General features: G+C 46.7%; 1 protein-coding gene across 1 annotated transcript; it reads right to left on the reverse strand.

The window, feature by feature from the left end:
* Nucleotides 1-2,573: 2,573 nt before the first annotated feature.
* Nucleotides 2,574-24,914, reverse strand: DIO1 (iodothyronine deiodinase 1). Its single transcript, XM_065912660.1, has 4 exons — nucleotides 24,512-24,914; nucleotides 15,639-15,782; nucleotides 11,450-11,649; nucleotides 2,574-9,220 (listed from the first exon to the last, which is right to left on the reverse strand). Exons 1-4 carry the CDS (start codon nucleotides 24,849-24,851, stop codon nucleotides 9,152-9,154), a joined length of 753 nt encoding a protein of 250 aa, XP_065768732.1. The 5' UTR covers nucleotides 24,852-24,914; the 3' UTR covers nucleotides 2,574-9,151.
* Between the last annotated feature and the right edge of the window lie 647 nt (nucleotides 24,915-25,561).

The raw sequence follows: 25,561 nt of genomic DNA on the forward strand, positions 1-25,561 counted from the left end.
CACAGAGGCAAGGACTGCAACATGAGTTCCTGGTTGTACCCTGGGTGACGAATGCCTGGCCCTTTTGTGTGCAAGTCACCTGTCCAGTACCTGGCGTTGGGTTTTTCTGTGTATTGGGGAAGGTAACTGTTGTTGTAGCATCTACTGCTGTTGCAGAATGTGGGTGTGTAACTGTTGTAGCCTTTACTGCTGTTACAGGATGTAGTTCCAGGGGTCAGTGTTACTCACCAAGGGTATATCTCCAAAGGTAATCTGCGAGTAGATTGTTAGGTGAGAGACCCTAAAGGAGTGGAATGTAGGGAAGGGGCAATTGGCCAAGATGGTGCTGGTCAGGCTCTCTCACCCCATGTCCTCTCGCCCCACATTTTGTAAATAATGACTTTACATAGTTATGTAATGGCTGAGGCCATTTATAACACTGTGCATGCGCATCATGACCTATATAAGCACCACCTGAAAAGCTGTTGAATTGTGTTGTGGTATGTTAGCAGAAGGGGATAAAGTATGTCTGCTTTGCTGCTGTGAATAAGGAATGTTTGCAGTTTAAGAAAGTGTCTTTGGAGAAGGAAATGGCAACCCACTCCAGTATTCTTGCCTGGAAAAGTCCATGGACAGAGGAGCCTGGCGGGCTGAAGTCCTTGGGATTACATGACTGAGCATGTATGCACGAGGGTGGAGGGAGATGGGTTGGTAGCAATAAAGTGGTAGAACTAAAAAAAAAAAAAAGTGTCTTAATGGTAATAAGGGAGGAATATCAACAAGCTCCGATATGCAGATAATACCAGCCAACTCATTGGAAAAGACCCTGAGGCTGGGAAAGATAGAAGGCAGGAGGAGAAGAGGACTACAGAGGACGAGATGGTTGGATGGAATCACCGACTCAATGGACATGAGTTTGAGCAATCTCTGGGAGATGGTGAAGGACACAGCAGCCTTATGTGCTGCAGTCCATGGGGTTGCAAAGAGCTGACACGACTGAATAACTGAACAGCAACAACAACCACTGTAATGGCAGAAAGCAAAGAGGAACTAAACAGCCTCTTGATGAAAATGAAAGAGGAGAGTGAAGAAGCTGGCTTAAAACTCAAGTTTCAAAAAACTAAGATCATGGCATCAGGTCCCATCACTTCATGGTCAATAGATGGTGAAAAAGTGAGAAAAGTGGCAGATTTTATTTTCTTGGTTTCCAAAATCACTGCAGGCAGTGACTGCAGCCATGAAATTAAAAGACACATGCTCCTTGGAAGGAAAGCTGTGATGAAGCTAGACTGCATATTAAACAGCAGAGATATCACTTTGCTGACCAAGATCCAAAAAGTTAAAGCTATGATTTTTCCAGTAGTCACAAATGGATGTGAGAGCTGGACCAAAAAGAAGGCTGAACACCAAAGAACTGATGCTTTGGAATCGTGGTATGGAAGAAGACTTGAGAGTCCGTTGGATAGCAAGATCAAACTAGTCAATCCTAAAGGAAATCAAACCTGAACATTCATGAAGGACTGATGCTGAAGCCCCAGACTTTGGTCACCTGATGTGAAGACCCTGATGCTAGGAAGATTGAGGGCAGGAGGAGAAGGGGGTGATAAAGGATGAGATCACAGACTGCCTATGACATAAGTTTGAGCAAACTCAGGGAGATAGTGAAGGACAAGGAAGCCTGGCATACTGCAGTCCATGGGGTCACAAAGAGCTCTGACAAGACTTAGTGATCAAACAAGAAGTTCCTAATCGGTTCTATCTCCAAGTACAGTCACATTGAGGCTTATGGTTTCAACATCTGAAGGAGGTTGCACAATTAAGTTCAGCTGGTGAGAAGGCAGCCAAAGTGGAGTGTGACTGAAGGGGATTTCTAGGAGTCCCATTGCAAAGGAAACAATAAACTTAATGAGAGCATTCCAGACAACTAATGTAAATCAAAGTTGCAGGTTGCCGTAGCCTACTACTCCTCCTTCTGTCTTTATGTTTCAACCAACAACTAGCCCTATTAAAGAAGAGTAATCTGAAAAGTCCCAGAAGCGTATTGCTTTAGGTCTGGGTTTCTATAAACAGAGTTTTAGAGAGGAATTCCTGTAAGAGTGATTTACTGAGAGAGCACTCTCAGGAAGTGGGATAGATCATGGGAGAAAGTTAACCAAAGACGGTTTCAGTTTTGGTTGAAGTCTGGCCTCAGCCTGAGCCCGCAGGGAGCTCTAGAGCATGAATGACACCAGAGAGTTAAGCTTCCCACCCTTGAGGCAAGGGACCAGGCCTTTGCTCTCAAATCCTTCAGTCAATGGCCATGGGCCACCTACCTGCAGGGGAACAACTCTCAGGCATTGCTGAATAAAGCAGCTTCTGTCACTTAGGGCAATTCACAGGAGAAGCAACAGCTGAGCCATTAGTTGCCAATATCACAGTAGCTGGCATATGGATTTGGAAAAGAGATCTCGGCAGAACACCAATAACATTTATTACAGCAGTAGTTCTCAAAGTGTGGTCCCTGGAACAGCAACCTCCTGTTTTTATGAAACTTGTTAGAAATGCAAATTCCCTAGCCCAACTCCAGATCTATGGAATCAGAAACTCTGGTGGTGTGACCCTTCAATCTGTATTTTGACAAGCCCTCTAGGTGTGTTTGATGCATGTCTAAGTTTGAGAACCATTGTGCTATAGGGACCTATGATTAGAAACTGTGAAACAAAAAGAGGGGAGGTGGCCAGAAAAATAAGGCAGTTACAGAACATTTGTTGCAGGAAGAACAAATTTGTTGCACAAAGAATACACCAAGAATGGAGACCCATAATTATCCTTCAAAAAAGAAAAAAAGAACTCAAAAAAGAGATACAAAGATTTCAAGAAAAAAAGAAGTCACAGAAGATGGAAAGTGATCTGGCAGAGCTAAGAAAAAGACATGGAAGAGAAAAAGAAAATTGATTCAAAGGTGAAAGCCATGTAAGAAGCAAAAGGGTGATGAGGGTAATTGTAGCCATCAGTGTTCAATTAGAAAAACTGAAATCAGTCTAGATACAGAGTGAAAGCAGGGAGGAAAATAATGCATGGAATCTGTTACAAAGGTATTGAAATGGCTGGGAAAACAAACAGAAGATAGTGTCATCCAGAGGGGGAGCCTGCAGGCCACACTCACGGTTGACCAGTGGGAGCAGCAATACTGCCTCTGATCAGAAGCCACTCTGCCACCACGGCTGGGGATCCCAAAGCAACTGCTGTGCACGGTGTCCTGCACTTCCTACAGCAAGAAGTGGAGAAAATGACTTCTCCCTTCTGTTCACCGTTAGTCTCCATCAGGGCTTCCCATCTGCAGAACCTGACGCGAATGCAGTGTTCAGGCCTCCAACTCCCGAAATCCAGAGGACAGTGGAGCCATATCTGGAATAATAATAAACCTAACTTAAGGAGAATTGGGATCAGAGGGAAGAGCTTGAGGAAAATCACAGCGTGGAATTGAAAAGAACAAAGATTTTAAAAGTTATGGAAAAGATAATAGTTATGGACGAAAGAAAGGACCCAACATACCCATCATTGTAATCCCTGACTAAGATAACAGGACAAAATGTAACAGGAAAGGTGTTCAAAGCAATAAAACATGTTCCTGAAATTTAAAAAATAAGAAATCCTAAGATCAAAAGAAGCTTTTGTATTTACCTTATAGTCTGTTCAAGCTCCTGTAACAAAAATACCATGGATTGGGGTGGCCTAGAGACAACAGAGACAGGCTTGCCTGCTGGCTCAGGGGTAAAGAATCCACCTGCCAGTGCAGGAGATGTGGATTCAATCCCTGGGTCGGGAAGATCCCCTGGAGTAGGAAATGGCAACCCACTCCAGTATTCTTGCCTGGAGAATTCCATGGACAGAGCAACCTGGCGGACTGCAGTTCATGCGGTTGCAAAGAGTCCAACACAACCGAGCAACTGAGCACATACATAGTTGACAGAAATTTATTTCCTACAGTTCTGCAGGCTGAAAGTCTGAAATTAGGGTATCAGCAAGGTTGCACAAGGGCCCTTTTCCAGCGTTTCAGACTTCTTGTATCCTCAGATGGTGGAAGAGGGCAAACCAGCTCATAGGAGCCTCTTTTATAAGGGCACTAATCCTATTCATGAAGACTCCACTCTCACGATTGAATTACCTCCCAAAGGCCTCACCTCCTGACACTATCACACTGGGCTGTAAGGTTCAGTATATGGATTCTGAGGGGACACAAACGTTTAGACCACAGCAGCATTCCAAGGAAAGTTTGAACAATCAACACTGGACTAGGTCTTGGTAAAGTTACTGAACTTCAAACAGGAGAAAGAATCTTGACAAGTTTCCAGGTAGAATGAAGACAATTAAGTGCCAGGGGAAATAAATTAGGCTGGTCTGAGACTTTTCCTTTCATGACTGCTCAATTCAGTTCAGTTCAGTTCAGTCGCTCAGTCGTGTCCGACTCTTTGCGACCCCATGAATTGCAGCATGCCAGGCCACACTGTCCATCCCCCAACTCCCGGAGTTTACTCAAACTCATGTCCTTTGAGGTGGTGATGCCATCTAGCCATCTCATCCTCTGTCGTCCCCTTCTCCTGCTGCCCCCAATCCCTCCCAGCATCAGGGTCTTTTCCAGTAAATCAATTCTTCGCATGAGGTGGCCAAAGTATTGGAGTTTCAGCTTCAGCATCAGTCCTTCCAATGAACACCCAGGACTGATCTCCTTTAGGATGGACTGGTTGGGTCTCCTTGCAGTCCAAGGAACTCTCAAGAGTCTTCTCCAACACCACAGTTCAAAAGCATCAATTCTTCGGCCCTCAGCTTTCTTCACAGTCCAACTCTCACATCCATACATGACCACTGGAAAAACCATAGCCTTGACTAGACGGATCTTTGTTGGCAAAGTAGTGTCTCTGCTTCTTAATATGCTATCTAGGTTGGTCGTAACTTTCATTTCAAGGAGCAAGCGTCTTTTAATTTCATGGCTACAGTCACCATCTGCAGTGATTTTGGAGCCCCCCAAAATAAAGTCAGCCACTGTGTCCACTGTTTCCCGATCTATTTGCCATGAAGTGATGGGACCAGACGCCATGATCTTAGTTTTCTGAATGTAGAGCTTTAAGCCAACTTTTTCACTCTCCTCTTTCACTTTCATCAAGAGGCTTGCTAGACGACTGTAAAACAATGTCCACAAATTTCTGAGGTAAAAGAACTAAAACATAAGATTCTGAAGCCCAGCCAGGTATCCTCCAGGTTTAAAGGACAGCCATGGGTCATTAGAGGCATGTAGGACTTCAGGGAATACAGGATTCACATGCCTTTCTTCAGAAAACTGCATACTTGAGACTTTGAATGATGCAATCTATATGGCCGATTGGGTATCCTGGACTCCTTCCTCAATCGAACATGCTGGATAAAGTATTTCAATACACCTTTGGAAACTAATGGCTGAGTTTACCAGAAATAAAGTTGTCTGTGGCCAGGAGCAATTGAGAGCCTGACTCTGGGCAGGTGAATAAATATTAAAGTTACTGGGCCTCTCTGACAGCATCTGCCAATTTCTGAGACGGAGCCTGGATTTCCTGGGCCTCCTGCCAGGCCCATAAGGCCAGTCTTGCAGCAGCTAGAATGCAAGCTAGAATGTGCAGTAGGCTCAGAGTCCTACATAAAGCCAGGTACCACAGAAGGCATCACCCTTAGAGCAGGGGCCCCCAGCCTCTGGAATCTAATGTCTGATGATCTGAGGTGAAGTTGATGTAATAATAATAATAGAAACAAAGTGCACAATAAATGTAATGTTCTTGAATCATCCTAAAACCATCCCCCCAAATCCCAGTCTGTGGAAAAATTGCCTTCCACGAAACTGGTCTCTAGTACCAAAAAGGCTGGGAACCGCTAAGGGGCTTAGAGAACAGGTGAACTACAGGTAAATCTTTCCCTTGAAAGCAGACAAATAGGTGGTTTTGAAAAATCTTCTTCAAATCAGTTGATATTCTGAATGCAACCTGTACTTGGAGTGAAACAAGATATATTAACAAGCTTCTTTTACTTCACCCGTATTTTCCAATGCTAGTCAAGCAGAGTCAGTTCATTCTTGGTATCCAGACCCAGAGAGGTCACCTTCTAAGAGAAAAGAACTTTCTTCATCATAAATTAAAATTGAGCTCAAAACTTTTGCAGTCTCCTGGGCAGGTTTTTTCCCCCGCCTTTGCCCACATTGTTTTGTCCACTTTAATGCTATTCTCCCTTCTCATGTTCTTTGGGCTTGCAGCCCAGATTATAGACTTCCTGGGCATCTTTGAAGACCAAGCTCAAAGGTCACCACTTTCACAAAGCTTTCCTAGAGGCACCCAGTTCAGACAGACTGCTTTCTCCTCTGTGCTCTCTGAGCTTTGCCTCCCTCTCAGCTCTAACCTGGGCTTTCCTGGTAGCTGGTAAAGAATCTGCCTGCAATGCAGGAGATCCCGGTTTAATTCCTGGATCGGGAAAATCTGCTAGAGAAGGAATAGGCAACCCACTCTGGTATTCTTGGGTTTCCTGGCAGCTCAGATGGTAAAGAATCTGCGTGCAATTCAGGAGGCCTGGGTTTGATCCCTGGGTTGGGGAATCCCCTGGAGTAGAGCATGGCAACCCACTCCAGTATTATTGCCTGGAGAATCCCCATGGACAGAGGATCCTGGTGGGCTACAGTCCATGGGGTTGAAAGGGTCAGACAGGACTAAGCAACTAAGCACAACACACTACAACTCTAACCCTTCATATTTGACCTTGAATTATGGTTATTGCAGTGTATGTCCACCCCTGTGCCCCCTGCCCTAGGAGGTTAAGCTTCTGGAGGACCAAAGTTGGACTTTGTCATCTTTGCATCATCTCTCAGCACCCAGAGAAGAAATCAGGGCTCAATTAATGTCTGAAGCATTACATCAAGGAAAATTTAATTGGATTGTTTGGGATCTCTTTTAGCTTTCTGAAAACTCCTCCATTCCAGCTACTATTATTTGTTTAAAACAGGGAGATTTCTAGGCATTTATAGGTGTGAGTTGAAGGACCACCTGAGAAGTGATTCAGAGGAGCACAGCTTTATACTCTGCCTCTTTTTGTGGAATTTAGTGCTTAGGAAGGTCTTCCCCGATTGTTTAGCGGTAACGAATTTGCCTGCAATGCAGGAGACTTGGGTTTAATCCCTGGGTCAGGAAGATCCCCTGGAGGAGGAACGGCAACACAGTCCAATATTCTTGCCTGGAAAAAATCCCATGGACAGGGGAGGCTGGCGGGCTACAGCCCTTGAAGTCATACAGAATCAAATACCACTGAGAGTCTAAGGAACACTGCTTACAAAGGACTGTGCTCAGCTGTGCCTTATACCCACTGCCTCACAGCTACTCGTCCTCGGTATCCTCTTACAAACTCACGACAGTATCGGTCAGTTGCTTTGGCAGGATGAAGAGTTTTATTCAATGTCTACGATCCTGTATTTTTTTCCATCTCCCAGCACCAAAAAGGGAGCCCAAGAAGGCAGCTGTAGAGCAGTAATGATGGTAACAATAGTAGCCAACATTTTGATGGCATTTTCTCCAAGCCAGGCACAGTTCTGAGTGCTTTACTCATGAGTCCTCTGTAGGGTAGTCACTGTTGATACCCTGTTTCGTAGTTCAAGATACCAAAGCAGCTTTAACCAAAATCACACAGCCAGCAGGAAGCAGAGCTGGGATTCTGGTTTGAAGTTAGAGATGAGGTTTGAATCTCAGCTTGTTGCTTATTGGGTATGAGGCCTTCCATAAGTTACTTAATTCTGAGCCTTGGTTTCCTCATCTGTAAAATGTGTCTAATAATCTCTTTGAGCTGTATAGAGATTAAATAAGACTGCATGTCTGAAAGTGCCTGTGCCTGATAAATGATTAATAACTATTTTTAAAAGTTCTTGGCAGGTAAGACAGAGACAACAAAACTGTGTTTTCATGTTAGAAAAATGCCTCCCAAGTCTTTTCTATCAAGTCATGTTGTGAAGGTAATTTGATATCAATGTGGACATTCTCTGACAAGGAGTTTATGAGACAGAACCAGGTTAGACAGGTAACACAGACAGACTGAGTGTTCTTCCCACCAAAGGGGGGCCTGTGGTATTTTTTGCTCATCAGATTACATTGGTCTATAATAAAAAACAGAACAAGCTGACACGCATTAGAAAAGACAATGTAAAGATCACACTGAAGCCATCCAGAATAGCCTGATAGTTTTTAATCATTCTATGTTAGTTTGCTGCATCTTAAAACATTTTCTTTCAAATCAAGTCACAGCCGTGTGTACTTTAGGCTGTGGCCGTCATGAACAAATATGAAAAGAGGCAGAGTTAAAACAGCTCAATACCAATGGTTATTCATTAGTCTGAGGTAATCTAATGCAAATAACCTTTTAGGAGACTTGTGAAGAAATCAGAGAAATGGGATTTCATATATGAGTTTCTGCACAACTGAATGACAGCTCTGTAGTATCTGTTGTCTAGTTTGGTCAAGGTTAAAGTGGTTTTAGGAAGCCAGTCCTCCTACCAAGTGACTTGTTATAATTGAAAATAAAAGAAGAGTCCCAGGTATGGAGAGCAAGATGCCTATGAAATATATTCAAAGATGGTAAAGTGAGCACCCTCTTCTTTTACTATAGAACTGAAAATATACTCTTGTGGAAACTCACCCATCACTGCCACCATCCTTTGTTTTAAATGTTTTGGCAAGAAAAGGATTACCATCTGTACTGTCTGCTCCCATTCTCTTTGAATTCCTTTGAAAAACTGGAGTTCTCCCCATGCTTAGTTCTAAAAGCCAATTTAGTGTCTTAAATTATTAATTCTTTAAATGGCAAATCTGGTACAAAGAATTTACTTCATTTAAGGAATGCCATATTAGAGTGGCTGGATGCTCAGAAGGAAATGCAGAGTGTGCCTGCTCTCATTCTTAGAATGCTGTGCAATGAACACGGTCTCCATGGTGGGAGCAGTATGGAATTATACCTTCTTTAATACTCAGCTTACTTGTGGCTTCGTTTTCTCATTGCAACGTGCAATGAGAAAAATCCAGGCTAGTGATTCAACTGGGAACACAGGTCAAGAGGTAAATGTCAGCTGGGATGGGGGTCAAACCAAGCCTTAAGGGGCCCTCATGTTGGGCACCTAGGATTGGGCAATCCGTCCATATTAACTGTGGAGCTTTTCCAGAACAGCACGAACCTCCTCTGGATTGTAGTTCCAAGGACCAGGTTTACCCTGCAAGAGAAATGAGTCAGTATTTCCAGATTTCCAACTTGCAGGAATATGTAGGTCTGGAGCTGAGCTGAGCTGAGAGATTTGAGCTGGTGACATCCGTGTGGAAGTCATCAGGGTGGTGCAGTCAAGCGCAGATGACCATGAGATAGATGTGAGCACCCAGGGAAAGCGTGTGGAATGGCACCAACATGCAATGCGAAGACTGGACAAAGAAGCAAGAGGAAAACCAGAGCAGGTAAAGAGAATAGTTTCAAAAGGAGAAAGGGGTCTAGACAAATTAGCTTATCTTTCACAACTGGACTTTCAGACCAGCCACCTCTCACATCAAGTTCTGCTCACTCTGCATCAAACCACCTCTGCCTGTCTAATCCCACAGCCTCAGTTCAGTCCTCTTCATCTCCTGTTTGGGCAACGACCACCCCAGCTCCTTCAGTCCATTCTTTTTTTTTTCTAATTGGAGTATATTTGCTTTAGTGTTGTATTATTTCCCTCCAGTCCCTTCTTCACCTAGTAGTACATGATCTTTCTAAAGTATAGATCTGATTTGTGCTTCTCCCTGGCTCACAACTCTTCAGTGGCTCTTCGCTCTCAGATGTAGGCTGAACTCCTTGGTCCAGAATGAGCCTTTTATAATGGAAATGGCCCAACCCTCCACACCCTGCCCTAACAAACCTCAGTGCTTCTGTCTCTCCTGCCTGTATTTGCAATGGTTTTTACTCACCATGTTCACGTGGCAGCCTCCTTATCCTTTATGGCTTAAGCAGGTGTCACCGCCTCTGAAAAGCCTGCCCTTCCTCAGGGTTCAGGAAATTTATCATGAGTGCCAAATCTATCCTGAGGTCTCACACCCTTTCCTTTACATATTGTCTATGCTGGTTTTGTGCTATAATTGCAAAACTGAAGCATTTCAGCAGGGATTATTTGGCCCACGGAGTCGTTTTTCCTCTCAGGCCCTTTGCAGAACAACTTTGCTGATCCCTGCCCTGGAGCCTCACAGCACCCAGGAAACTGTAACACTCTCTTTATGCCTTCCTTATTCCCTGCTCCTCCAATTGTGAGTATTTTGAAGTAAGTTGTGGCTCCTTTTAAACCTGCGCTTGTGTTTCCAGTACTTGCTCAGGGCCTAACCCCAGGTAAGGACTCGGTACCCAGCTTGCCTGAACCTCAGTACTGGGTCACAGGGGACGGGGAAGGAAGGACTCGAATCCTTGTGCAGTGACCCTTAGCATTTTGAGAATTTATATGCAGGTTGCTGCTTGTTTCACCGGCATGAGTAAGGCCCGCCTGCCCCATGGGCAGAGAGGCACCCCAGAGCTGGGCTTCATATGCTCCCCCAGGTTTGAATCCCTTCAGCAGATGTAAAACCTAATTTCTATCCTCTCAGGGGACGCTAGTGATTCCCAGGGGGCACTATTGGTAAAGAATCTGCCTGCCAACGCAGAAACCGCAGGAGACACAGTTTTGATCCCTAGGTTGGGAAGATCCGCGGGAGAAGAAAATGGCAACCCACTCCAGTATTCTTGCTTGGAAAATCCCATGGACCGAGGAGCCTGGCGGGCTACAGTCCATGGGGCTGCAGAGCGTCAGACAAGACTGAGTGAGCACCGCATAACACACAACAGGGGAGGCTCACAGTGCCCCCAGGATCCGAAGCTGTGCTCCCTTCCTCACCCTCACCAAGCTGGAAGCATTGAAGGGGTACATGATCACCAGAAAAGCAGACTGGGCTCAGTTCCTGCCTCAGCATTTCCCGCTCCAAACTACAGAGGAGATGGTCTTCTAGCATCTACACCCATTTCCAGGTTCAGGCCTGTCTCAGGGATTGGCAGCTTCAGACCCTCCCACTCCCATCCCATCCCAGAGGATTTAGAATTGAAATAGGAGCCTTGTGCAACCTGGCCATAGGCAAGTCCATTTCCTCCTCTGAGCACTGTTCACGAGATGAAAACATTCTCTCAAAACAAACCAGGGCTGGGCCAGTCTTCTGGATTCAGAAGGCACCCGGGAAGCTGCAACTCCAGTCCAAATGCTAGGGCATTTCTTGTGCATTATTTCATCCCCTGTGAGGTGGGGGTCCGTGTCTCCGTTTTAGAGAAGAGGAAACTGAAGCTCCAAGAGGGGAAAGGACTTGCCTGTGGTCATGAGGCTGGTAAGTGACCAGGCGGTGATTTGACACACAGTCAAACGCCCTTACCCTGCCCTCCCTGGGTCCCCTGCTCAAGTCCCCACCTTGTACAGGATCCTGCCCTCCTGGAGCACATAGAGCCGCTCTGGCAGAGCCGCGTAGCACGAGCTGCTCTGGTCCTTCATTGTGTCCACCACCACGGGGCACTGGGGGCTCCTGTCCAGCAGCAGGCGGGCTGCCTGCAGGCGGTCCTGGAGATTCCGGTGACTCTTGATGTCCACGTTGTTCTTAAAAGCCCAGCCATCTGTAACAGACAGACCTGCAGGTCAGATACCTCCCCCACTTTTAACTGAGGGTCCCAGATGGAGGACTTTTCAACTTCGGCACTACTGACAATTGGGGTAGATAATTCTCTTCTGTTTTGTGTGTAGTAAGGTGTGAAGCAGCATCTTTGGCCCTACACACTAGATTTCAGTAGTGTCACCTTGCCTTCAGCTTGTGACAACTGAAAATGTCTCAGACATCACAAATGCCCTCTGCGGGACAAAAATTACCCTTGGTTGAGAAACACTGCTGTCACACCATCTCCTCCAGGAAGCCTTCCTTGATACACTCAGCTGTGTGATATTGGGAGGCTCTTTAAATCTTTTTAAATTCTCAGTTTTCCCATCTGATAAATGGATTAATAGAACCCACATTTCAGTTGGCTGTAAGGCTTATCTGAGATAATTGTGTGGAATTCCCAGTATTCTACCTGGTTCATTGTAACTGCTTAAAAACTATTGACTTACCTTGCCTGACTGCTCCAAAATAGCAGACAAGTAGAGAAAAAGCCATTCATTCTTTTTTTTTTTTTTGCAGTTTTCATTCTCAACTACAGGTATTCTACTATTTTCCTCTGGAGATGCCCTATCCCCACCCCAAACCAAATCTATTTAAGGTTGCTTCACTTTATTGTTATTATTTTTTTATTTTTAAAAGCCAGTGACTAATCTTTATTTTTATTTTAAAAAGCCGATCGCTTCACTTTAAATCAGCGGTCCCTAACATTTTTGGCATTAGGGACCGGTTTTTGGAAGACAGTTTTTCCATGGACTGGGTGGTGGGTGGGGGGATGATTTTGGGATGATTCAAGTGCATAACATTAATTGTGCACTTTATTTCTATTATTATTACATCAGCTGCACCTCAGATCATCAGGCATTAGATCCTAGAGGTTGGGGACCCTTGCTTTAAAGGGAAGTGGATTTTCAATTGGCTTTATTGGCTGAGATGCCCATCTGCCAACTTAAAGGAGTTGGTACTCATTAGTGAATGGGCCCACAGGTTGAAAAAATATCCATAAACTGGTACTGGCCTTGCCCTTCTACTTTCCCCACATCTGAGGAGATTGGAACCCAGATAATGTGGTATGGGTTCTTTTAGAAGCCATGAGGCCTGCATTTATAATAGTTGCCTCCCAGGGTAATGTAAGTTGCTCAAGTTGACCAGCAGAACTGGCTCCTCCTTCTTGTGCTTCAAAGTCCTCTCAAAGTACTCTTCCCCTAGGAAAATCCAGAATCAGAAGAAATTCCCATCCAGTTACAACAGCCTGGACTCAGTTTAAAGTATTTATTAACTGCCCCAAGACAGCTAAACTTTGTTGATGACAGTAACACCGACTTATACGAGTGTCATGTCTAGGCGGACAGTCTTTTCCACCCATTAGCTCCCTGGTGCTTCACAGAATGTCCTTCCCATCCCCACCCTGCAGCTGGGAATGTGGAGGCCCAGAGAGCAGCAGTGACCGGCCTCCCCACCTTTAACTGTGAGTTCTTTAGAGACAGGCACTGCATGTACCTTTCATCTCTATGTATCCCTTGGCCCAGTACAGGTCTGGACACATAGTAGGTACCCAGTAAATTCTGTTAAGTGGGTTATTCTGGGAGACATGTATGTGCGTGCTCAGCCATGTCTGACTCTTTGCGAACCTATGGACTGTAGGCTGCCAGGCTCCTCTGTCCATGGGATTCTCCAGGGAAGAATACTGGAGTAGGTTGCCATGCCTTCCTCCAGGGGATCTTCCCAACCCAGGGATTGAACCCGTGTCTGTCTCCTGCATTGGCAGGTGGGTTCTTAACCACTAGTGCCACATGGGAAGACTTGTTCTGGGAGATAGGTGCTATTATTCTGTTTTAGTGGCACAGAAGCGGGCATGGAGGTAAGCTGTCCAGGTCATGTGGCCAGCACGTGATTCAGCTAGGGCGATCTTCCTACTACACCTCATGCCTCCCTGTAATTTACCTGGACAGACACGTGGTATGTGGGGGAAAAGGAAGTCAACTGATTGACTCAGACCTCCCAGTATTGGTGGACACTGGCTCTGCGCATTTTAATTCTGGGATTCAGGCCTTACCTCCTTCTGACTGATGGAGTGAGTACCCTGGGGAAGGAGTTGGGGAGGAAGAAGAAATACTTGAACTGGGAGTGGCACAGCACAGAGGGTACACTGCACAGAAACCAGTGTGGGTCAGGGCTGGAATAGGAAGCCTTTCCCTCAGTGGTTTGAGAAGGACAGCCCTGGGCCCAGGAAAGGGTTAAACCTGCTCAGTCGGATTCCAGGAGAAAGCAGGGGAGGAGACAGGTATCAGGAAATTTCTGTGATGATCCATCTGCTCTTGTTCCACTTTGCAACTTGTTCTTTTAGAGATTAAAGCTGGATTCTCTACAACCTTATTACTCCAAGCGTGGTCCCTGGACCAGCAGGCTCAACATTACCTGGGGGCATGATTTAAAGTGCCATGTCTCAGGCTGCCCCCCTCTGCTGCCCTGTGATCCAGAACCTGCACCTTAATAAGATTACCAGGTGACTCGAGTGCCATGTTCTCTTTTCTTTCATTGATGGCTGCTGCTCTCCCAAAGGGTATTTAACAAAGAAACGCATTGTTCTTGGCTTTGCTCTATTGTTGCCTATGCTGTTTGTTTTTAATTTTATTTTGGAAATGTTCAAATATACATAAAAGTAGAGAGAACAGTTTAATGAACCTTCATGTAACTGTTACCCTATGCTAATATTTTTAATTGCCCCAAAGTCTTCAATGAAGATAGAAGCTGCCAGTTAAATGAGCACAGTGATAGGCTGAAAGCAGTTCTCCAGCCTCTAGGTGCATATAAATTAAGATGCAATGGGTCTAGCGTGGGCTCTGGAATATGGTCCACATGGCTCAGACACGAGGGATCTAGGGACCACTCTGGGGAAAGGGCTGATGGAGCAGCTTTGCTGATAATTAATAACAATCTCTAAACACATGGATCAGCCAGCAAGGCTAATACTGGTCTAAACACTCACTTATTCACCCAACTTTCACTGAGCTCTGACTCTATAACATGGACTCTGCCAGCTGCTGAGTGACAGATGACTGAAACAGCCTCTTGTCTTGTGGGGTGATGGGGTGAGTAAATAATTTTCATTTCACTCAGCCACATGAGCCTTCTTGCCTTCTCCAACCTCTGAGTTTGAGGCTTGGGCTAAACTCTTGGATTCAGTTCGCATAAAAGTCAGGAAGACAGGGATGTGTCTGATTGTCCTGTAAAGTTTAAGAGGCTTCGGCCAAGCTGTAGAAGTTTCAGAGAGGGACATGTCTGCCCGTGGTAAGGCAGGACTTTCTCACAGAGTTGTTCAGCAAAGGAACAAGATTTCCCACTAAATAATGAAGATGAGCCATCACCTATTAGGAGCTGAAACAAGGATTGCTGCTTCAGCTAAAAGCTGACCCAGAGCAGGGGTTCTCAAAGTGTGGTCCCCCAATCCACAGCTTCAGCATCACTCAGAGATGGTTAGAAATGTAAATTATTAGGCCCCACCCCAGGTTTAACTCCAACTCTGGGGTGGGGTCATCAGTCTGCTTTCACAAGCCCTGGTGCTTCTGATGCTCACAATGCTTGGGAATCATGGACGGAGATGAACCACCAAGTCCCCTGGAGCTTGGAGAGCCTTAGGATGGATCTCACACGTTGCTAGAGAGCCGCTGTTTCACTCGTGACATTTCACAAGGTCCAAATTCCTTGTGATTGTGTTCAGATGAGCTCCTCCCCTTGATTCCCCTACTTACCCACTCAGAATGTTAGAAGCACCCCAGTTTTTTGCTCTGTGTGACTAGCAGAGAGCACAGACTGTGGAGTTAGTGAGTAGGGGGTAGACCTAGCAGCGACTGAGTTAGGTCCTCAACAAATAGTGACTCTTTCCTTCTCTCTTCCTCTTCTTCCCACCCCCAACCATGAGCGAAGGGGAGAGAGAGGAACATCTTTTTTTACCTGATGCATGTGCTTCTTCAATGTAAATGATGAGAAAGTCTGCTATGGAACCAAAATCTTCAATAAGTCTCTTGAATTGGTCAAATTTGAAAATAAATGAAGGTCAGGTACAACTTCCAAAATTCAGCACCAACGGTCTGTTGCCTAAAACAAATGGAACCATCATCAACCAATAACTGACACATAGCATTTCTTTTGCAAGCACCGTCTTCACTCCTGCTTTCATTGTTACCTTTATTTCCTCTCTAAGATGGAGACAGGGCACATTGCGGGGAGGGGCGGGAAGGGGCAGAAGCTTAGAACACATGCAATGGCACCCCACTCCAGTACTCTTGCCTGGAAAATCCCATGAACAGAGGAGCCTGGTAGGCTGCCATCTATGGGGTCTCAGAGTCGGACACGACTGAAGCAACTTAGCAGCAGCAGCAGAGCCAGTTGACTCCTCTCCAGAATGAAGGGATTCTATCAGGCAGTCTCAGTGGATCACCTACACTCACTGGGAAGTAAATAAAATAATGACAAAGAGAGTCCCTTTCATGCAGTGATAAGGCAGGCACCCATCTGTTCTCTCATTGATGTGATTAGTATACTGCAAGGTGGGTGATTTATAGGCTTACAGCAGGTCAATGGTGGCATTAAAACCAACATTCTGGCTTCTGGACTCTCAAGCTGGTGCTCTTCCTATTCAAAGCACCTCAGTTTCCTCACCCACAAATGGACATAATAACAATACTTACCTGATAGGATTGTTCTAAGGATTAGGTAAGTTAAAGCAGATAAGGGCTTAGAATGGTGCCTACCCATAGTAGGTACCCCATAAGTGTAAGTGCTCCTCTCCTCCCTGAGCTGTGAAGTGGGAGCAGTGGAGAAGGCTCCAGAAAGAGGAGTGAAATGTGGGGATTGATCACATAATTGGCTGGGCCAGGGCAAAACGAAAATTCAAGGCCCTTTATTCAAAAAGTGGGGGAAAGTGCCAATAAATATATTAAAATATAGTTTTCTGGTACAGTATCTCTCTTGCCCTGGCATGCTGCGTTTTAGTTGCTATTTAATATCAGGTTTCCCTGGGCACAGAGGTATTCATAGGGTGAATATAGACTCTTACAGTCACCCAGGAGCCCCAAAACTCTGCATACATGTATGTGTATCTGTGGCTGCTGGCTCCAGCCACCAGACCAATGTACCATGCCCTGCCCAGCAGCACAGAAACTGAGCCAGACATGTCATCTTCCCACCTGCCATCTCCCAAACCCACAGGGTATTGCAACTTTCATGCAGGGACATGCTAGGTACCTCAAGCCAAGGAGTGAGGGCAAAAGCCTTCTCCAACTAAGTGACCCAAATCACTTGCCAAATGGATTCGTGGCACTGTCAGCCCAGGCTGGGGGTGGCCACCTCCATGCCCTCCTGTGAATCACTGCAGGATGCCCACACCCGACCCTAACCTTTCCTATTCCTGGGTCCGGACCCTCTCTGGGCCTGAAGGTGGCAGCAGCCACTGGGAGGGAGCACGGAGGTTGGATAGGCTGGGGCTCTGGGAGTGGAGGAGTGATCCTGGGAGGACTGTTAAGGGTGGGGGAGAGGGAGCAGGGAGGTCTGTAGGAAAAAGGAACCTGTGTGAGCCAAGGCTCCAAGTCCCTGAGGCATGCCCAACTGTCCAAAGATCTTCTTTTACAAAATACAAATTAAAGATAAAACCATTAAGAATTTCAAGACAGTTCTGGCAGAGCATTCAGTTCCATCGCTCAGTCGTGTCCGACTCTTTGTGACCCCATGAACTGCAGCACGTCAGGCCTCCCTGTCCGTCACCAACTCCCAGAGTCCACCCAAACCCATGTCCATTGAGTCGGTGATGCCATCCAACCACCTCATCCTCTGGCGTCCCCTTCTCCTCCTGCCCTCAATTTTTCCCAGCATCAGGGTCTTTTCAAATGGGTCAGCTCTTCGCATCAGGTGGCCAAAGTATTGGAGTTTCAGCTTCAGCATCAGCCCTTCCAAAGAGTGCTCAGCCTCTTCTGAATAAGCACCCGTCGTGATTCACTGGTCCCATATCCAGGAAGACAGTCCTGGGTGAGAGCCTTCCGTAACTCCTGCACTGTGGCATGGCCAGTTTAAGTGTCTGCATCCCATAGGCTACTCACTGCCCCTAAGGGAAGGGCCTGTTCCTCATTCTTCCTCACATCCCCAACATTGAGTATACCCTCATCGCAATATAAGCATTCATTCAGTGCTAATAAAGTGCCCAGTTCTCTGCCACACACTGGGGATTCAGCACAGGGCAGAAGCAGCAGGTCTCTGCCTGTGTGCAATTAGAATATGAAAGTATTACTTGCTCAGAAGTGTCAGACTCTTTGCTACCCCATGGACTATAGCCCACCAGGCTCCTCTGTCCATGGAATTCTCCAGGTAAGAATACTGGAGTGGGGTGCCATTTCCTTCTCCAGGGGATCTTCTTGACCCAGGGATCGAACCTGGATCTCCCACATTACAGGTAGATTCTTTACCGTCTGGGCCACCAGGGAAGACCGTGTGCAACTGAAGATCTGTTTAATGTGGAGACAGGCAGGAAACAAGAAAATGCATAAAAGAAGTCATTTCAAGTTGTGGTAAGTGTCAGAAAAGAGACTATAAAGGAGTGACTTGACATTGGTGGGTCAGGGGAGGTCTCTGAGGAGATGCCATTTACCCTGAGAAATAGGAAAGAGCCAGCTATAGGCAAAGGGAGAAGAGGGTCATTCCAGGCAAGGGGGTGCCACGTCCAAAGGCCCAAGAGGGACAGAGCTTGGTGTATTGAAAGATCTGCAAGGCCACTGTGACTGGAACCAGGCCAAGGGCAATGAAAGATGTGACTGGAGAGGTAGGTAGGGTCAAAGCAGGCAGGCTCTCCTATGCCATGGCGTAGAATGTGGATTTTCTTCCAGGTCCAAGGGGACATCATGGAGATAAAGCAAGGATGGTGGACAGTTGTTGCAAGTTTGGCTGCCCAGCCTGTAGCCCTCCTTCCTGCTTGGAATTCCCTATTTTTTGTACTACTGATAGGGGATTGTGCCCAGCCTTGCTCTATGGAAGAGAGACGGGCCAGGTCCATTCTCCCTCCCAGCAGCCAGGGCACAGGCTGGGCTGGTTAGACCCTCCCACGTAGTTCTTTGATTCTGGAGTGATTGAGATGGTAGAACCCATCCACACCCCAGTGGTAGAGCCCCAAGGGGATGGTGAAGTCCCTCCAGTGGAGAGGGATTTCCTGTGGCAACCACAATGTCAGCAGCTTCCAGGTCCAACTGCTGAAACCGAAAGATTGTTCAGGCCCAGTGCTCCTGCTGTGATTGATTCTGGGGAGCCTGTAACATTTTTATAACACACTTGGCATTTATACATGTGGAAATGTGTATGACTAAGAAAACTTGAGTGAGTTTCTGTTGCTTACAAGCCAAAACTCTGATTGCTACTAAAGACTATGAGACGAAAAACGATCGGTTGACCCTTTAAAATGGGTCTGGCTTCTCAGTGGAGAAAGGATTGAGAGTGAGACAGAAGAGGGGCAAAAGCAGTTAGGGGTAGTTGGGGAAATCCACAAGGGAGTTAATGGGAGTCTAGGCTAGTGTGTGTGTGCAGGGGGAAGGGGAAAATGTAGAACTGATGGGGCTTGTTGATAGATGGGGAGTGGAAGACATTTTAACTTGCTTGTGGTTTCTTTGGTTAGTTATTTCTTTAACTTGTTCCACAAAGGATTTAAAGCAGCTTACATATATAATAAAATATTATTAAATAAAAAAATTTGAAAACCATGGCCCTCTGGGAGGCTCAGATCTCATGCTTTCATTGCGCTGCTGTTGCTGTGCTAAGTCGAGGTTGACTCTTTGTGACCCCATGGACTGTAGTCTGCCAGGCTCCTCTGTCCATGTGATTCCCCAGGCAAGAATACTGCAGTGGGTTGCCATTTCCTTCTCCAGGGGATCTTCCCGGCCCAGGGATCGAACTAGAATCTCCTGCATTGGCAGATGAATTCTTTACCACTGAGCCACCTGGGAAGCCCACGCATCCATCGTAACTGAGCTAATATTTGACTCTGAGTTTCCAGAAGGCCAAGGAAAAGGAGAAACATGATTGCTTATATATTCCTCATTTTTCAGTACTTGAGGAGAAAGCAGGCCTGTTCCACTGGAGATATATCATTCTTGTCCTTGCCTCACCGATGACCTCACAGGAGACCCTAAGAGGCACTGGGAGGGCCTCAGCTGGTTGCCTCCTCACCCCACGTGACAAGTTTGCTCAGGTCACAGCAGGAGAGGCTCAGAGGCCAGACAGAGCCAAGTGGCTAGCTACTGGCCTCCAATGACCCCAGGGAGTCACCCTTCAGATTAGAATGAGGAGATTTAAGGTCAGGACCAGAGCCAAATACGAGCTGTCTGGAAATTTGTTTTTAATGGGATAAAAAATTTCAACATCCACTGATTAGGACATGAAGAAACACAGTCATTTGTTTAATTATTTATAGTGTGGCTGGGTGCAGTGATAAGTATTGAGGGCCAAGTTCAAACTTAGTTCCCTGCTTTTCTGGTAGCAGACAGAAAATGGATGGAGGCGAGGGGGTGGCCGTACTGGGGACTGGCACCCTGCCCATGTCCACAGGCCACAGTGCAGAGGACACCAGTTCTAGAACATCAGGCAAGGACTGACTGTCAAGTTCAGCTTGTTTGTATAAGTGGGGAAATAGCTCTGTGGTAGCACTAGACTCAAACCCATCATTGGTTAACTTACTGGTCAGCCCCCAAACCAGTAAATTAATCCCCACACCAGGCTCTCTCAGCAGAGAAAACCAGCCCGTTTATAGTTACTAGATGACCCCTTATAAGTATACTTGAAGAGATTTTAGAAGATTTTAAACAGGGGGTGAAATAAATCTAGTTTCAGATTAACAGCCAGATTCCAAGAAAAGTGATCATCCACACTTGCCTTCTACCCCAACACGGCAGTTATCAGTGTTGTGTGGTGTGTGTGTGTGTCTTGTGTGTGCAGGTGCATGTACCTGCAGAGGATAAGAGGCAGCTGAGAGTTTCCCTGAGCTTCTGTTTTTTTATCCAACAATAGAAAACACACCAGCTGAGAGTCAGAAGTCTCAAATTCTTGTTCGGACTCTCCGAGAACTCTCTGTGTAACTCTGAGCAAGTCCTTTACCTCTCTGGGCCTTTGCATCTGAAAAAATGAAAGGGTTGGTTTAGATGATCTGTAAAGAGTCTTCCAGACCTTCCAATCCGGGGCTCCAAACTGAGTTTGGATTTATACCTAAAGCATACAGCAGAGCTTTTTAGTGGACTGATGGGTTTCCAAAGCTCTTACAGAATGTTTTTCTTTCTAAAATTTTTATGTATTTTTTAATTGAAGGATAATTGCTTTACAGAATTGTGTTGGTTTTCCCCAAACATCAACACAGAATGTCTTTCTAATAAGCAGAACTGATCATGTTAACTCTATTTGAAGATCCTTCTAAGAACTCACCAATACATTCAGAGTAAAGGCTACCCTCTTTGCTAAGACACAGAGGCCCCACAAGCTCTGATTCCTGATGACATCTCCAGCCTCCTTCTTCACTCCTTCATGCCTCTCACACCCCACTTCTACCAAACTGACTGATGCCCCTCTGCATATCAGACCCCTACTGCCCCTCCCCTCCACCCTGTTCTGTTTACCACCCTCCTCTTCCTCACCCATCTCGAGGCTTCAGTCCTTACACCATCAGCTCACCATTCTCTTCTCCAGGAAGCCCTCCCCTCACCATCTTCCCACCTGACCCTACTCCTTCCTGAACTCCTTGGTTTCCGCTCCCCCTCCATTAACTCCTTCCTTGAGTAATGAGATCTTCCAGTTGTGTTGATTTCTGTAATCATCATACCTATTACTTCAGGGGACTCTGGACCAATGTGCTGAAATTCTATTTTATAAAAGTTTCTTTTCATTGCTCAGACACCTTTCCTCTCCATCATCAATTTCAGGTGCAGCAGCAGGGAGTAGAGACAAATAAACAGTATTGAGAAAGTACACTAAGGATTTCCCTGGTGATTCAGTGGCTAAGGCTGCACTCCCAACGCAGGGGTCCTGGGTTCGGTCCCTAATCAGGAAACTAGATTGCACATGCCTCAACTAAGCATTCACAGGCTATAACAAGGACTGGTGCAGCCAAATAAATAAATATTTTTTAAAATAAAATGTACACTGGCCCACTGGAAAGTAAGCAGTTAAAATAAGCAAGTAAATGCTGTGAATTGGCCATGAGGCACGTTGGCTTTCATGGAGCTGATCACTAGACCATCAAAAGTCAGCAAATTGGCGTGGTTCTGTCACAGGAGTTGGCACGAGGTAGACTCGTTCTATCATGGGAGTTGGCATGAGGTAGACTCACAGTAAACACGAGCTGATTCTCACTGCTCTTATCATCAGTGGTCACTTAGAGAACGTTTGCTGAATATACCAAGGTCATTTCTGCACTGCAGTTTAAGATCATGAGCAAAAAAACTCTTACCCTTCCCTCTGATTGAAACACTCTTCCCTTTTCAAGCTACCAAAATCTTACTTATTCTCCAAGGCTTAACTCCAATGCCACCTCCTCCAGGAAACCTTCCAAGCCCTGCAGGTGAAGTTCATACCTTTATAGTCTCCCCTCAGCCTCATGGAACTGTATGGATTTGTTATTACTTCTGTCTGTACCATGAAACCATATATTCCTCAAACAAAAGAGCAAGCTCTTACCTAGCTCTGAGTAGACCCTGGCATCTAACTGAGGATCTAGCTCAAGGGAGGTGCTCGTGAATGTCTATTGAGGTACACTGGAAAAACAGGATGAAGAAGCCCGGATCCTGGGTCTGACTTGGTCACTCACTGGCTCTGTCACCTTTGCTCTCAGTTTCCTCCATTTCCCTTTTAAAATGAGAGCACTGGATCAGGTCAACATCTCCCAGAGTGTGTTCTTTGGAACTAATAGGACGATGATAGGATATCCCTCCGGTGGAGAGTGGAAAGTTGTATGTGTGTGTTAGGAAAATCAGTCAGTGCTGTGTTAAAGTTTTTCAAGTTTCTTTTTTTGTTTTTAAGCTTCAAGGCCACTCAGAGACTCTTATGTTCATGCGCATGATGAATTTCCAGGAGGAGAGGATGTTCTGTGCTTAGTCGCTCAGTCGTGTCTGACTCTTTGCTACCACATGGACTGTAGCCTGCCAGGCTCCTCTGTCCATGGGGGTTCTTCAGGCAAGACTACTGGAGTGGGTTGCCATTTCCTTCTCCAGGGGATCTTCCCAACCCAGGGATCAAACCCAGGCCTCCCGTATTGCAGGCGGATTCGTTACCATCTGAGCCACCAGGGAAACCCAAGAATACTGGAGTGGGTAGCCTATCCCTTCTCCAGGGGATCTTCTGGACCCAGGAATCGAACTGGGATCTCCTGCATTGCAGGTGGATTCTTTACCAGCTGAGCTACCAGGGAAGCCCAGAGGGGAGTATAGTATGCAAGATTTCCCAAAATATTTTGACCAGGGAACACTATCGAGTAAAGCATGTCTATGGGATTTGGTTTCCAAAGAAGACACTCTGAACAACGCTAGATTAGTCAGTAACCTCAGGGACTCTCGTCTGTCTGCCGTGTTCATGCCCTGGGGTTTCCACAGCTGTGTCCCAAGGTGCCCCCGCCTGGGCAGGAGGGTAACACTTGTGCTTGGGCAGCCAAGTGCTGGGTAGGAAGGATCAGTGCCCAGGAGAGGTACAGGCAGAGATCCAGGAGTTCAGAAGGGAGGGAGAGCGGGAGAGCTGGAGGGGTCTGAGCTGGTGTCACAGGGGAGGCCTGAGAGCGGGACCCTGCTGGTGAGGAACGGTGGCGATGGAGGGGGAGGGCATCAGCTAAGACAGAGGAGGGGAAGCACAAGTGATGTCAGAGCCAGCAGCTCACCTGGAGGCAGGGTGCTGAGGGTAAGCCTGCAGGTGAAGTTGGGAAGAAAAACTGGAGTCAGTCCAGAGAGGACATGGAGAACAAGGCTGAGCCTGGGCTTCATCCCGGATGCAGATGGGGCTGCTGAAGGTTGGTGAGCTGGGGTACCAGTCAGCCAGGGATATGTTTGTGGAAGGGATAGGCATCTGGTGACCACCCTCAAGTTAGGTGGGAAGAGAGGGCAAGATGGGGAGGAGGAAGACCTGGCAGGAAGAGCAGGTGTGAGGACAAAAGATAAACCTGACCAGACAGGCCTTTAAGAACCCAAATAGATAGAGCTGGTTTGTCTGGGAGAGTGAGAGAGAGATCTTCAACAAATATTTACTGGGCAACTACCATGAGCCAGCAGCAGCCAGGGGGACCCAACAGTGGGTTAGAGCACAGACAGCCTCCACTTGCATAGAGCTTGCAGGTTAGTGAAGAGGACAGACAATAATCAAACACCCACACATATTAATAATTAGCAACCATGACAGGTGTGTAAAGAGAAATTTAGGATATGAAGCATAGAAGAGGGGGTGAGCTGAGATCAGGGGACCGGGTTCAGGGAGTGTCACTGAGCAAGAGTCTGAAAGATGAACCAGAGTGGACCAGATTGGGCCGGGGGGAGGTGGGGAGGGGATGGTGAAGACATCCCAGGCAGAGCAACTGTGCAGTAAGAGCAGTGCTCAAGGAGCTGATGGCCAGTGTGACTGGTTTGCCATCTGATTGCCTGGGAAGGTGGTGATGCCACTCAGAAGAACAGAACCCAGGAGAAGTCCTTGTTTTCAGGGAGTGGGAAGAGGACAAGAAGCCAGAAGATGAGCAGCTGGAGTAGTGGCATTCAGGCTTTCCATCCCACCTGCCCACCCCCTCAAACACCCCCATCCAAGCACCTCTTAAGCTTGGACCAGCGTCTGACCTTGCATGAAGTCCCAGATGCTGCACCTCTCTCCTGACAGGCAGACTACAGGGCAGTTTGGGGCCAGACCCCCTTGTTCAGTCATGTCCTCCAGTCGCTGCCAACGGACCTTCAGGATAAACCAGAAATACTGGGCACTGAAGAAGGTAGGGATCCAGTTTTCATGGGAGAAGCGTGGGTTCCTGGTCATGCCAGTCTTCTCGCCCATGGCCAGGATGTTCTGCTTGACCCTCCTGGGAAACAGCGTCAGGAGCACTTTGCCTATGGCCACATGCAGGGCCACCTGAAAGAGGACCCAGAGCCTCTTCAGCCATAGCCCTGGCGGGGGCAGCCCCATCATAGCACAGCCAGAGCTGAATCTGCGGCCGGTGGACAGAGAGGAAACCTCCCGGCCATATAGGGCGGAGCTGGACAAAGGTGACGGATGGCGGCAGCCAACCCAGACAGGAAGAAGGTGCCAGGACAGAAGGGGGTTTGCCTTCCGGTCAGTGGAATGGAAAATTTCAAGTCAAGGGCTAAAGGTCTGCTCTAATGACCATTTCAGACTTTTTGCCTTACTTAACCTTTGAGAGATACCTGGATTGGAAGCTTTCAGGTCCTAGATTCTCCCTCTGATAAAGTTAAAATACAAAAGCTTTTAAACCGGCACACTTAAAGGGACTCTGTGGCTCTTTAGAAAGGCTCTGTTGCAGTAAGTTCTACTGTTAATTATTCGTTTAATAATGTAAATTGTCCTTTTACTGCTGAAGGATGTTTTCTCACTCAGCTTATAGCTAGTGGTTGTGTTTCTGGAGGCATGGCCCTCCCCGGGGGATTTGGGTCTGGAAGCTCTCCAGGTAGAGAATGAACTGGGAACACCCTCCAGGAAACCTGGGCCTGCTCCTTCTCTCTGCACTGAGGGGAGAGCAATAAATACAGCGCTGCTCTCAGTTGGGTGCGGTGTGGAGCGGGGTAGGGTCAAGTGGACCGAGAAGTATCCTCTGTGTATTAAGTACAGAGAGGAAGGTTAACTGGAGCACTGGGAGCATGGAGAGCGGGCAGCTAATTCTG

This window comes from Muntiacus reevesi, chromosome 1 (genome assembly GCF_963930625.1).
Source record: "Muntiacus reevesi chromosome 1, mMunRee1.1, whole genome shotgun sequence".
Classification (NCBI taxonomy): Eukaryota; Metazoa; Chordata; class Mammalia; order Artiodactyla; family Cervidae; genus Muntiacus; species Muntiacus reevesi.